General features: G+C 37.0%; 1 protein-coding gene across 1 annotated transcript in view; it reads right to left on the bottom strand.

Annotated features, from left to right (window-relative positions):
• Positions 1 to 1293: 1293 nt before the first annotated feature.
• The window catches only part of CAND1 (cullin-associated and neddylation-dissociated 1), a 31301-nt gene continuing 18213 nt past the window's right edge, over positions 1294 to 14381 (bottom strand). The window contains exons 4-15 of the mRNA XM_010086664.1: positions 13023 to 13146; positions 12334 to 12590; positions 12145 to 12250; positions 11525 to 11670; positions 10173 to 10465; positions 9329 to 9470; positions 6551 to 8044; positions 5700 to 5795; positions 3809 to 3978; positions 3543 to 3707; positions 3207 to 3314; positions 1294 to 2150 (exon numbers count right to left, since the gene is read on the bottom strand). Of these exons, the coding sequence (XP_010084966.1) occupies positions 1926 to 2150; positions 3207 to 3314; positions 3543 to 3707; positions 3809 to 3978; positions 5700 to 5795; positions 6551 to 8044; positions 9329 to 9470; positions 10173 to 10465; positions 11525 to 11670; positions 12145 to 12250; positions 12334 to 12590; positions 13023 to 13146 (3326 nt within the window). The 3' untranslated portion in view covers positions 1294 to 1925. The remainder of the gene's footprint in view (positions 2151 to 3206; positions 3315 to 3542; positions 3708 to 3808; positions 3979 to 5699; positions 5796 to 6550; positions 8045 to 9328; positions 9471 to 10172; positions 10466 to 11524; positions 11671 to 12144; positions 12251 to 12333; positions 12591 to 13022; positions 13147 to 14381) is intronic.

Here is a 14381-nt window from a genome sequence, read left to right on the forward strand (position 1 = left end):
GCTGTAATTGAAGTAGATGATTTATACAGCAACATAAAATACACCTAATTCACAGTGCTTTCTCTACCATATGGTTTCTCTAGAGTCATCCCATTCTTTTTCATGACATTTAGATATGTTGGTATGTTTAATCTCATTTATTTCTACTTCTAGAAGACAATTGTTACATTAGTATCAAGACTTTGGAGACAGAGAAAGCTACAGTTTCAAAAATTTCTACAGCATTAAAATTGTTACTACTGAATGAGTTCATAGATCTCTTCATTCAAGTCCTTTTATTAAAGTAAAATGCACCAATATTTCCCCTATTTTTCCCAAGCTGCAAGCTTGTAAGGTGAAGAATTTGCCCCCGAGCCCAAATGCTCACAGGAAACTGTCTCTGAGGTCATAAAAATGTGTGTTGGCTTAGTCACATAGCAGCTTAGACACCTATCCATGTAAGAGGTTTCCAAGGTATCAAACCATCTAAAAAATACCAGTTAACTACAGAAAAACCTAATTCAGATCTGACTAAAAAAAAAGACAACTAAGCAATTGCATTAACCAAGTAATGACAAGTCTCAATTTGAGGCAGTTGTTCCCCATCTTCTGCTATCGAATTTCCAAATCCAGTTCATTGTGGGACTACCTTCTGGTCCACTTCTAGATTACCTCAGCATACTCACGGCAGACTTTTTTCTTGTATCTGTTTGCTTTCTATCTCTCTCCAGTCTTACGACCCTCCCCTGTTTTCTATCTTGCCAGAATACTGTATGACACTTGCAGTGCTGCAACCTACTGGTGGCTCCATGTGCCAGAAAAACATTCTGACAGTCACAAAATTATGGTCTGGCAATACTTGTCCAGGTAACACCATATTCTAGTGCCTTAACAAAAGCTGCTGGATGAAGGAAAGAGGTAGAAGCCACTGAAGAAACCTCCTTTCACAATTTTATAACAAAAGCAAAGTTGAATCCAGGGTTCAGGAGCCACTAAGCAGCTTTTGTTGTTCTCTGCTCATTTTACCTACACCTCATCCTATTTCCCTCTGGTCTTCCAGTTTGTCCACCCCAATTCCAGGGGACCCAGCCTTTGATAATGAAAGACATGAAAACTGCAGGAATTGTCATATTTACTGTAAGAACATCTCTAGGGTGATACTAGTGGCATTTAAAAAAGCCAGGTTAAGACAACCAGCCTTCATTTGTCCCTTCCTGTATGAATGGTTTGTATGTCAAAATACCTGAAAACTGCACTGATACAGTAGAACTTATTTTAACTTGTATTATGAATAAACTGCACATGCTGTTTTACAGACATATATTTGTAAACTTACTCATGCAAAATTAGTGTGCATAACAGGGAAATTTGTTTTCTACACCCCACGGCTTCAAAAATGACATTTACGTCATCTTTTTTTGAACTGTGCCCAAGCCCTCTTTTTAATATAATAAATCTTACACAGAATTCATCTGCCAGCCAAATGAATTTATGAAGCTGAAACAAAAAAGAATAAAAAGTTATACAAAAACATGGTGCACATGGATGCTTGATTCCCACCTCCCCCCCCTTTTTTGTTACAAGTAGAAATAGTGAATAAAAGGGAAAAAAAAAAATCATGGTCACAAAATTTTGACATTTTAATCCTAGACATTACAGGGCAAATGGATGTTGGAACCTATTTCCATACACCACGCGTCAACTTTTTAATTCCCAAATGTGGCCAAATCCACTAAAACAAGAGTGGTTAACAAACTTCAGATTATGGAAATACATTTTTGGAATAAATGCTAGAAAAGCAACAATGGGAAAAGCCAACTGTCTCCGTTAAGGTAAATAAAGTGGAACAATGTGTAGATTAGATACTTTTTCTGTTTCTTACTCTTAACCTGTCAATTCAGTGCATCATATGGTTCAACATAATGGTCCCCATTTTGGACAAACATCTAACTAGTGTCCATTGATTCCAAGTTAGTGGATGATGAATCTTTTTGGATACTTTCAAAGATGGCTGCCAGCTCAGGGTTAGAGCTTATCTGTGACTGAAATTCACTCATTAATGGACTCTTCTCTGCTTCTGGAATGGTTAGAAGTGCTGCTACTGCCCTCATAGCAGATCGTTTCAGTTCATCTTGCTTTTCAAACTCCTGTTTCACCGAGTTTGCCTTTACCTAGGAAATGAAAATGTTCGAAAGTTTTGCTTAACCCTCCCTCTATGCCCACCTTAAAAAAAAAATATGTATATATCTTATAAAGACCTACTTCCTTCCATACTATCACTGTGCACAGTTTTCAAAATTGCCTAAATTCTTAAAAAGCAAACAAAAAACCCCAAATATCTACTTCTTACTAGACTTCTTACCAGTAGTTTACAAATACACTGAAACTTGCATACTGTAAGGTAAGCAGAAAAAGGTTTTTGGCTACCAAGTCAATTATCAAAACAAAACAAGTACAGCAGCCAACCTCTACCTAGTAAGGTCAATGAATGATATTAAAATTATATTATCACAGTACTTCCAGCTTCCAGTGAATAAAACTTTTTTAAAAAGTTGACCTCCATTAGAATAAGTGCTTAAACTTCTGTTATAATTCTCAAAGACGTTTCAGTGATACAAACAAATTATCTTCAAAAGCAGGCAAATTTCTTGATGTGAAATATATCAGACTACAATAATAGAAAAGCAAGGTAAATCAGGCACTAAATGACTGTCAGAGCACGTAGGTGGATCAAGACAAGAGCAGGAATAGAAGGAGACTAACTGTACCATGACCCAAGAATCCAGTAATGTAAACGAAAAAGCCAACAGCAAAAATGGGGCTACTTTACACTGCCTCCATCCTTCATCACCCAAATACTTGTGTGAAACAGTATGATCATCATAAGCCAGAAGAACTCTCAGGATTCCTGTCTCATTATTTATAATGAGGTGAGACTTACAAGTTGCCCTACTGGAAGCTAAATTTTTAAGGAACAAAAGAAATTACATCAAAGAAACAGAGGACATTTTAAAAGAAGCTAACAAGTCTGCCCCTCCACTCAATTTAAAGAAATTCAATACAGGTATAAAGGCCTACATATCTATATTATTCTGCCTACTGCAGCTTATCAACTATAACTCAAGAAATACTGTGGTAATACAGAAGTATTCTTCATACACAAGTTCATTTACATTTCTGTAATACACTACAAAATAATCAACTTAAGGAAGTTTAAATTTAACTACCTTAGTTGTACACGTAGCACGCAAAGGTTCAACAAGCCTATCCAACCTCTGCAGCACTGCACTTGGACAAAGGGTAGACAGTCTCACCAACATTAAAAAGGTCAACATCTAGGTTGAGGAAGAAAAAAAATTCACAATTAGTTATGCTCAGCACATATATGGAGATATATTTCCTGCAATGCTGTGCAACCTTTTTAACAGCAACACTTCAATGAAAATGGCAAATATAGTAAGATACTTAAGCATACTAAGTAATACTTGTACTGTTTCAGTCAATTCACTATTTAAAATATTTTGACCAAGTTATTGGTTACACAGAGAAAAATGACAACTAACCTTAATATCATAGTGATCTTTCAGGCCATCTTCAACATGATTTAAGAATTCAAATATATCTAGTCTATCCAAACAGCTATCCAAAAGAGTATACATGCACTCAAAAGCTGCTTTCCTTATGTCCAACCCATCATCAACTGTATGCTTAAATGGTCCCATTTCCACCTGTCAGCAAACAAAAAACCAAAGTTAAGAAATAATACATTTAGAAAAACCTAAGAGTCTGCTTTATATATATTTAGCTCTGGTTTTCTTAGTTAACATACCTCTCTGATTAATTCCTTTCTGACTTTTGTTTCATTGTAAAGATGAGGAAGCACAGTATCTAAGAGGTCCCTTATTAATGATGGTTTATTGTGTGCAGCTGAGTTAAATGTCACTAGGGCTACTCTCCTGACATTGAGATCTGGGTCTTCCAATGTTTTCAGAAAATCACCTGCAAACGTGTACAGAAAATAAAACAAAACAGTCTGAGGATCTTTTTTCTTTTGCTACTTTAAAAATATCTTGGCTTAGTTTTAACCTTTCACAAGGACATATTTAGTGCAAGAGTTATTTTGATGTATCAGAGACCAACACCTGCTATTTCAGCATGATTACACAAATAAATCTATTAATTATATTAATATGAAAAGTATTAATATAATTGAGATACACAGTATTTCATACACTGAAACAGAAGTAGGAAAATCCATCATCAAAATAAATGGCCATCCCTTAATGATATTTCAACTTTTTTCTGAAGGTATAATTGTCATTACTTTACACACTATATCTAATACAATCTTTCCTTTTCTCTGTTAAATGTCTCTCAGAATATGCATTAGAAAAGTTATTTCAATTCTGCAGTTCAAGAATTAGAGAACACCTTTAAGGAGACTATTAACATATTGGTTTTTAACCCCTACATTGGCACATACTGAGAATTCTAAATTACCATAAGATAAGCCTACTCAGTATATATTAATGTAGCAACATCTCTCTCACCCCACCCTCGGGCATTTTCCAATTAGAGTTTCTACAGTTCTACAACACAGCCTTGTTAAAACAAATGCCTGCAAGAATATATCATATTTTCCTCGATGCTTGTGAAGTTTTACCAGCAACTTCCAAGAGGAGTGAAATTTTTAAAAGGAGAAAAACAAGAAGGTGTAAACATCAAAGTGATTTCTATATACACAAAAAAACCCTGCATAACAGATGACTGAGATTTTTTTAAGCACGAGATAGTTTTTTGACTGAATAATCAATAAATATTTCCAGAAACCAAAGGGACAAGGCAGCTTCAGTGAGAGGGATGGCAGTGGGAAAAAAAAAACCCCACAAGCATACTGCATTCTTGAATATATTGTTAAAAAAAAAAAAAAGAGCTTAGTGAGGGAAAGTAACACATAGGAACTGACTCTATGTCCACATAAATAAAAATCTTGCTCTCCACAAAACTGTATGTTTTTAAAATACAACTTTTTTTCCCCTATTAGGTTTAGCAGTATACACATTTTTTTACAGATCTTTAAGCCTGTAATTAATCCACTATAAAACATTCACCATAGCACATTAAATAAATCTACAATACTTTGTCATACAAACGAGAAAAGACCAAAAAGCCACAGCATTGCAAAGCTCTATCATACTGATGTTACACTGAAAGCTCGGACTACCTTATCCCTGTAAAAATACACACGATTCCACATGCTTTCAGACCACAAAGCACTACAGAATCTTAAGTACCTAAATTTACAATTCACCACCTGGTAACACTCACAGTTCACACATGCATATGTACTTTAAGTGACTGAATGTCAACTATTTCCAAGACAACCCTTCTGGGTAAAAACAGTACCTTACTACATCAAACTGATACAATTTGGCAAGAACATGGGAAGGGAAACTAGCCTTTGGGTATCATCTTCCTAAGCTTCTTATATTGCTCATCACAGTTTCAATACATATAATTTTTAATCACACAACTTTTACTGCTCAGTATTCACACAAGCTAGGACTAATACAAATAATTGGCTATTATGGAAACATTTTATAACTGTTCAACAGCATTAGCAGCTAATTCTGGTACCTGCAAAATATTTACTTCTGAAAACACAAAGAACCAATTTTAAAAGCAATTCTATTGCCTGAAAACAGAAGTAAAGAACTTACCTATGCAGTTCTTCAAGAGTGGGTCTATGGGTTGTGGATGATCAGAAATAGTGAACTTAACAGCAGTAACCACTGAACTTCGAGCATATGAGGACCCTAATATGAAACAAAAGTCTAAATATGTAGCATTAAAACAGTACGACAGAATTTAAATCATGTTCAACGCCATTCTTTTTAAACTTCTAATACTCTTAAGAACACTCAACAAGAAATGTGATTTATTACTAGCAATGTAACATAACTAAATCTATGGGGAAAACATTTTAAACAGGGGGGGAAAATACCACAGCATTTGTAGTAAATATTTATTGTTAACTGCCACAGAAGATTCAAGTAATAAGCCTATTACAACAAATTTTCTTTTTTATGATCATGCATAGTCCTACAAATAAGTCTCTTCTTTAAAGCAGAAGCACATGAAGAAAACATGTCAATAGAGTTCTCGATATGAAATTGATTCACGAATTATGCACAATGATGCTTAAAAATTTCAGAATTCTTATCCAAAAAATTAGGAATACTGTAATTTACAGAAAAGGTCAACATGTTGCAACTGGTCTGTCAAATATTGCTGTCCCTTCATCACTCATTCTCTTTCCCCTTAAGTTTATAGCTCTTTGTTAAATATAACATCACTAACTGATATATCACAATCTGAAAGCAGAACTCTGATCTAAGAACACAAAGATTTAAGCTTCACATTGTTCAGGGTGGGGGGATGGGACACAGACACCCCAAAACTTGAAGAATATCACAAAATTTAAGCAAATAATTTGCAAAATTAGACCAATTTATTAGTAGATAGCATAAGGCCATTTGCTACAACATTTACATGAGTTACTACTACTTACCTGATGCCAAGTATCCCTTGAGCCGTGGAAGCAGAGTCTCTGGGTCTATTAACGTAAGCTTGCCCAAGCATTCAGCAACAACATTCCTTGTACCCTCTTCTGCACATTCACAGTGTTTCAGAAGTAAGGCCCAGATGTTCTCAACATATGGTTTGAGACCAATCACTGATGCAGAGCTAATTATTTCTTTCAAGGAATGAAGAAGAAGGTATTGCCTCTTAGGTTGACTCGTTATTTCTTGTAAAACAAATGGCAGATACTCAGGAAGATTGCCAACACTAATACTGCCTAATGCGTAGGATGCCGCTGATTTGACTTCTTCACTAGGAGAAGAGAATGCTTCTAGTATTACAGACTTCAGCTCAATTTGTCCACTTAAGTCAATGTGATGCCCAACTTCCCCGAGAGAAAGCAGAGCTAAAAGCCGAATAGAATCGGTGGACCTTGAGTTCTTGACATCTTGAATGAACTGACCTACAACAGCTGGTCCTTCCTTAGGGCAGGCTCGAGTAAGGGCAGCAACACATTTGGCAATGGAATAGTAAGACTGCTTGTGAGTAAGTGCTGTGCTCTGTGAGTACACTGGACCTGTTAACATGCGCAATAAATCCATATAGCCTAAATTATTTGTACCAGTCACAACCAAAGCTTGGAAAAATTCTAGCATGGCACTAAGTGCTCCACCCTGAAGTAGAGGCGATCTCACCAGCCCAATAAGTTCGTTGAGAATGGACCCACTAATCTTTGACAGGGAGGAAGGATATACTTTAGCCAGCGTTGTCAGAAAACTGATGGCCATCTGTGATACATGCATATCACTTTCACTAATCAGAGGTGGAAGCTCATCCAGGACAGCATCAATCATGGCAGCTGTCAAGCTGTCACTGTAATTCTTAATTAAAATATCTAGAGCAGAAAGAGTGCCCAGTTTCAAAGCTCGCTGGTTCTTTCTCAAAAAAGAAGCAAGAATAGGAACTCCTTCACCAAGGACTGGTCTCAAATCTATCTTCAAAGGAGAACCAGCAATCAATGTCATGGCCTTCACTGTAGTTAACCGAGTGATCTCATTCTTCAGTCTCTCTAGGAAGATCTGAAGTGTACTAGGTAGGTCTGTGCCTAGGCTGTCACCAAGGCTACAAATTATTTGACCCATGCAAGATATTGCCCTTTCTTTCACTTCCTGATCAATGTCAGCAGCCTTTAATCTCTTGATTGTACAAGTAAACAAATCTTTGATGTAAGGAGTAGCATCAAAGGAAGAAGGCTGGTCTAAAGGACGAATGACTTTCACAAGTTGTTGGGTAACCAAAAGTGCCTCGGATGTTATCTTGTAAAATGGGTCTCCAACACAAGCTACAACTGGAGGTACCAAGGCTTGAACATGAGGATGAAAGACTTGGGGAGAATGATTGCAGAGGATCACATACAAACAGGACAAAGCATCTATCTTCAGATTAGAAGAACTTGATTTGTCATTCAGTGAAAAAATTATTCCTGGAAGAAAAAAGAAAAATGTATTTTTAGGTTAGGTATTTATATTCTGTTAGAACACTTCAAAGTTTCTGAAGGCAGGCAGTTATTATCAATCGATGTTTTCCTGCTCCCAGCCTTTCTTGAATGCTTCCAAGCCCTTTTCACCATTTTATCCAATCAATTATATTTCAAGCTCCCTCCATACACTGGACATTGGCCATTTCATGGTTTGTGATGTATTTTCTTAATTATAATAGGATTCTGAACCTTTAATTTTTCCAAACTTACTTTTCCTTGTTACTTCAAAATCCAACATTTTAGGTCCCAAAAAGCTAAAATATGGTCAATATTTCGCTCTGTTGAGATGAGAAAGGCAGCTATTTGATCTTGCAACTAAGCAGCAAATTAACCTTTTTTTTTTAATAAGATGTATCTCCTGGTTTCAGATGGGATAGAGATAATTTTCTTCTTAGTAGCTAGAATAGGGCTGTGTTTTGAATTCAGTACAGGATTTGGTATGAGAAGAATGTTGATAATATACTGATGTTTTTAGTTGCTGCTAAGAAATCAAGGACTTTTCAACTTTCCATATTTTGCTAGGGTACAAGTGCACAAGAAGCTGGGAGGGAGCATAGCCAGAGCAACAGACCCAAACTGGCCAACAGAATATTCCGTATCATACAACATCATGTTCAGTATATAGATATGGGTTGGTTGGGAAGATCTCTCTCTCTTTTCCAGGATTGAAGTTTTGGGATTTTCCCTCTTTTCTAGGATTGCTAGCTGGGAATGGGGTGGGCCTTGGTCAACAGGTGGTGAGCAGCTGCACTGTATATCACTCATTTGTATATTCTACTACTACTACTACTATCATCAATATTATTTTAAATTTAATTTCAATTATTAGATTGTTCTTATCTCAACCCATGAGTCTCCTTACCTTTATCCCTCCAATTCTCTCCCCTACCCCCCAGAACAGGTGAGGGTGACCAAGCAGCTGCATAGTGTTTGGCCACCAGCTATGTTTAAACCATGACAGTCCTTTTTTTGGCATCCAATGTGGGCCTTGAAAGGGTTAAGATAATGACAGATTTGATAAAAGTTAAAACAAGCACACAAACACCAAAGTGTGTTTAAACCCTGACAACACAGAAGAAAAAAAAATATCAATCTTAGAGCCAACCCCTGTTTTCAAGATTAATGGAAATACATCACTAAAGCTAAAAAGTACGGTCAAGACTTAAGGATTTTGACACTTCACATCCAATCTACTGATATATCTTTAAGTTAATATGTTTCTCATACCTGGTACAAGTACAGGAACATGTTGTGTTAGGGCTCCAGGTAATACATTTACTAGCTCAGTCAGCATGTTAAAGCAACACTGACGAGTCTTGACACTCTTCTCCTTCATCTGTTTGTGCAAAGCTTTAACTATGTTGGGGACCTGTAATCACCACACATCTGTTAATTGATTCAGTAGCTGACATTTCTTTCATCTTTGATCACTGATGACTGGGGGGATATAAAAAAGATACATGTCCTACCCCTCTATTTCAAATTTGTCTACAGAACTAGCGAAGTTATATAAATACTTGGAAATTAAGATACAAAAGAACTGCTATCCAAAAAAATAGTAATTTAATTTTAAAAGGCGAGGTGAAACAAAGCAAAACTAGATTTGCATTAACAAAACTGTACAGAGCAACAAATGAAAAGTCACCCACATCATTCCTTTTGAAAAAGTTTTTCAGCACTATCCTTTTTGTTCAGCAAATAAAATACGCTGTAGCAAATCAAGTTTTATCTTGAATGTTAGAGCTTACTCCTGCATTACAGCATACACAAAATAACTATTTCACTTTGGTAATTTGGCTAAACTACATAGGACATGCAATTTTTTATATGCAATGGTAAACAACTGAATTCAGATAAGCACATTTGCATGAGTTGATAATTTCACTTTCCAAGGCTGCTGCATTCTTCCACACCGGTTTACCTGGCTTGCTCTCTATGTTAGTACTACAGTAATAAATGGTAATCTGTATATGAAGAAAGCATGACATGGCACATTTCAATAACTATCCTTATGAACAGGGCACAACTTCAGTGTGTCTTCTCGAAGGTAGTAAAAGTCTTAAAAATTAACCTGACTCTGAAGCATCGTCAAAGGCGTCTCTCCTTGTTCCATTGCATCAGGATCACAAAGCCAACTTTGCACGGGCCGAGTTTGTTTTAAAAGAGAAAGATATGCATGAAAAACATCTGCTTTAACATTCTCTTCACGTTCTTTGAATCTGGCTATTAAAGCAGGAGATACAGTTTTGTAGAATTCTGGAAGCATTTCGTGTCGTGTGCTAACCACAGCATCCAGACACTTAGCAGCTGCACGCCTCACTTTCCAGCTCATGTCATCATCATCACTATATTCATCATCGCTCCCTTGAAAAAATAAATTATACATATGTTCAAGTCTAGATAATCAAAACATCAAGTTTTATTTTAAACAATTAATAAGAACACACTTGGGTTCTTTGCATAAGGCACACCAAAGAAATAGGTTCACAAGTATGTTAAAAACCATACAGAAGAAGCCTTCTAAATTACCTAAATCGTAAGGCTAATTATTTTCTTTGCCATTTTTTTCACACTAGTCTTACACATGTATTAAACTGCAGACAGGACAAGGCAGCTTCCATCACATTTACAGCCTGACTACCCATTTAAAGCATATTCCTCTTCATTCATAACATAAGCAACAATACAACTACTAGCTGATCAAGATTCAACAAATTATTGTTTGTTTCTTTCTAGGAACAAACCAGATCACACTCTGCCCCAAAAAATTACAACAAAAATATACAATAAGCAATACAAATTGACTTTTGAAGCACTAAAACAACAACTGTGCAGCTCGTTCATTCTTAAAATAATGAGAATGTTATGCTCTGGGTTCAGATTATTTGTGTGTCCACGTCTTATAAAGCTTACATATGGCAATGTATTGCCACCATATTAAGAATAAATACCTTATGCCTTTCAGTCTAAAACATTTTTTATCCTACAGAAAAACACTGAGTATTTTGCAATTTTCAATCTATTCTGATTCTAAGCATTAGGTAACAGTATATTACAGTGTAAAGTAGTGAGAAGCTTTCCCCATACTGAATATGTATTTTCAGTTCATTATCTGATGTTCTTCTCACTTTAGTTACATCATGCTACATGCTTCTGATTTTTTCCATGTTTCAAGTATTTCAAAATAAGTCTCTCGTACTTTATATTCACCCTTGGAATTATTTATCTTCAACAACATTCTATACTTTTATTCCAAGAAGGGAGTTCATAAGGTATGTTTAAAAGCAGTACAAAAGTTGAATGCAAAAGTAGACAAGTCATTCAAATCTTGGTACTTAGCAGCAATACCACCCATATAAATTTTCTCAGATGAGTGCAGATTCACAAGCTCTTTCTCTCCCCCAAACCAAAAAGAGACTATACCTTGATCATCATCATCACCACCATCAGCATCCATAGCATTTTCATCTTCGTCTTCATCATCATAATTGTAATTAGGATCATACGTAAGATATTTAAGACAAATATTTATAATAGTAGATACATGAGGATAAACTTCTTTAGGACATCTGTGTAATACAAAAATACAATCAATGCCAAATTACTTTAAAGAATTAAGACATTTCTAAAAGACTTCATGCCACATACTGTACTTTGGAGACATCCACCTGAATTACAGAAGTTCAAAAATGAAGCTCAGAAAAGGCAATGCTACTATGTAACTGGATCTGCTAGATTGCAAGGTTGCAGAGGACCAAGACACGCCTCTGGATATCTATTTTTTTGTCACCACTATTGGACACTTAGTATTAGAATACTTCCCCCCTCCTGTTTGTGTAAATAGCAATGGCACAGTAGAACGTTTCTGAAGTACAGACATAATACACTGCTTAACAGTTAAGTTGCAAGATAGAGGAAGAGTTTCAGCTCAAAGCTTGCAGAAATATTTTGTACAAAGGAGACTGTCTCTTGACAGCTTACAAACAAATGACACACTATTAGATCTTAAGAAAGCCTGAAACAGGTACCCGAGAATAACTTACCTCCTAACAAAGGATTCAAAGGCTTGAATGCAGTACTCTCGTAGTTCATCATCATCTACATTACAAAACTTTACAACCAAAGGAATTATTTTCTCAAGATATTCACCTGGTAAGAGAAGAAAATTAGCAAAGTAATTACTCTCATCTAAAAGCTTTTAAAGTTACAGGTAATTTATATATTTTTCTTACCTATTCTGTGACCTGCTTGCCTACTGATAGCAGCAATACACTGTATATAGGTCCTAGTTGTTGACATGGACTCATTTTTAGACAGCTCTGTCAACAGATGTTCAATGAGGTCAACAAAAACCATATTGCCACAACTCATAACCAGGTGACCAAGAGCAATGATGGTTCTTTTCCTCACAGCAAGTCTGGGGCTAGTCAGCTGGGGGAGCAGACAGGTCAGAATTGAAGGATGGAAGTTAACAAGCAGTCCTCCTTGCCTTAAAACAGACAAAACACAAACTCAAACCAATTGAATCTAGATAATTTTGTTCATATACTGTACAACACTTCCTTTAAATATTCACCAAAACATCACAAAGATTACAATTAAGTCTTTAAATGTAAGCTTTTGGAACTTTTAAAAATAAAAAATTAGTTTAAAATATACCCTCAAAGCACTAAACATTAAAGTAACCTTAAAATTACGGTTCTCAGAAAATTAAATAATAATCTATCAATTAGCCATTGAAGAGATCAAATCTCTTCAATACATTCACTTGTTTTTCTAAATGGTTTCACTTATACTTAATATCTTACAATATTATTTCACATAACTTAAAGTAATTTAAATTTAACATTTGGAAAATTAAAGTTCAAGCTTTAAGGAGTATTTTCAGCATTCACCAGTGTTTTGGAAGAGGGACATTCACCTGCTCAGCATATCAGCCATGATATCCAGTGCCTCCAGTTGAACAGACACATCCTCCTGCTTGGCTATAGCACTAGTGAGACGCCCTGTGATCTTCTTGCAAACATTGGCTGCTAACGCGGAACCTGAAAGTACAACAAAAGCTCAGCGTTTTCATAATTCAAAAAAATACAGTTTTTAACACCAGAGATCATGTTTGTGACTATGGAAAGCAACCTGATCTCAACATAGGCTGAATTAATGGCTTCAGGGATGGTGTCATACTCCGGGGTCTGGGCACTATGATCTGGCGCATAGCTTTGAGAAACAAGGAATACTGACATCAGATGGGATGAGATTGACTAAAAGGGCCAAGAACATTCTAGGGAGGAAGCTGGCTGGGCTGATTAGCAAGGCTTTAAACTAGATATGACGGGGGGAGGGGATGTACTGGGCGACGAAGAAGAGCAAGGGAACACTGTCAACTTGGGCAGCAGTGGGGGAAAACCCCAGATTTGTCCCAGAGGTGTTAGGAAGGGCTCCTCTAGGAAGGTAATGAGGCCTCTAGCCCAGCTGAAGTGCCTCTACACCAATACACACAGCATGGGAAATAAACAGGAGTTGGAAACTGTGGTGCAATCAGAAAAGTATGACCTAATTGCCATCACAGAGGCATGGTGGGATGAATCGCACGACTGGAACACTAATTGAGGGCTACAGGCTTTTCAGAAGGGATAGACATGGTAGGAGGGGAGGGGGAGTTGCCCTCTATAGAGTGGATAGGGGAGTGGATAGATTGCGAAGAGCTGCTTCTGAGAAACAGTCAGGACCAGGTTGAGAGCTTATGGGTTAAAATCAAGGACCCTTCCAGCAAAGGATACCTAGTGGTTGCGGTCTACTACAGGCCACCTGATCAGGGAGAAGCTGTTTGACAAGGCCTTCTTGCTTCAGCTCAAGAGGTGTCACGCTCGCAGGCTCTTCTCCTGATGGGGGATTTCAACCACCCCGATATTTGCTGGGATAACAACACTGCGGGCTGCAAACAATCCAGGAGACTCCTGGAGTCTATTGAGGATAACTTCCTGGTCCAGATATTAGCTTTACGAGACCTGGTGCTCACCAATGTAGAAAAGAGCATTAGAGAGGTTAAGATTGGGGGCAGCCTGGGCTGTAGTGACCATGCCCTGGTGGAGTTTGTGATGCTGAGGAATATAGGCCTGGCAAAAAAGCAGAGTCAGGACCCTGAACTTCAGGAGAGCAAACTTCCAGCTGTTCAAGGAATTACTGGATGGGATCCCCTGGGAAACTGTCCTTAAGGGCACAGGAACAGAACAGAGCTGGCTCCTCTTCTTCAAGGACACCTTTCTGAGAGCGCAAGAGC

Source organism: Pterocles gutturalis, unplaced genomic scaffold (assembly GCF_000699245.1).
Source record: "Pterocles gutturalis isolate BGI_N339 unplaced genomic scaffold, ASM69924v1 scaffold9946, whole genome shotgun sequence".
Taxonomy (NCBI): Eukaryota; Metazoa; Chordata; class Aves; order Pterocliformes; family Pteroclidae; genus Pterocles; species Pterocles gutturalis.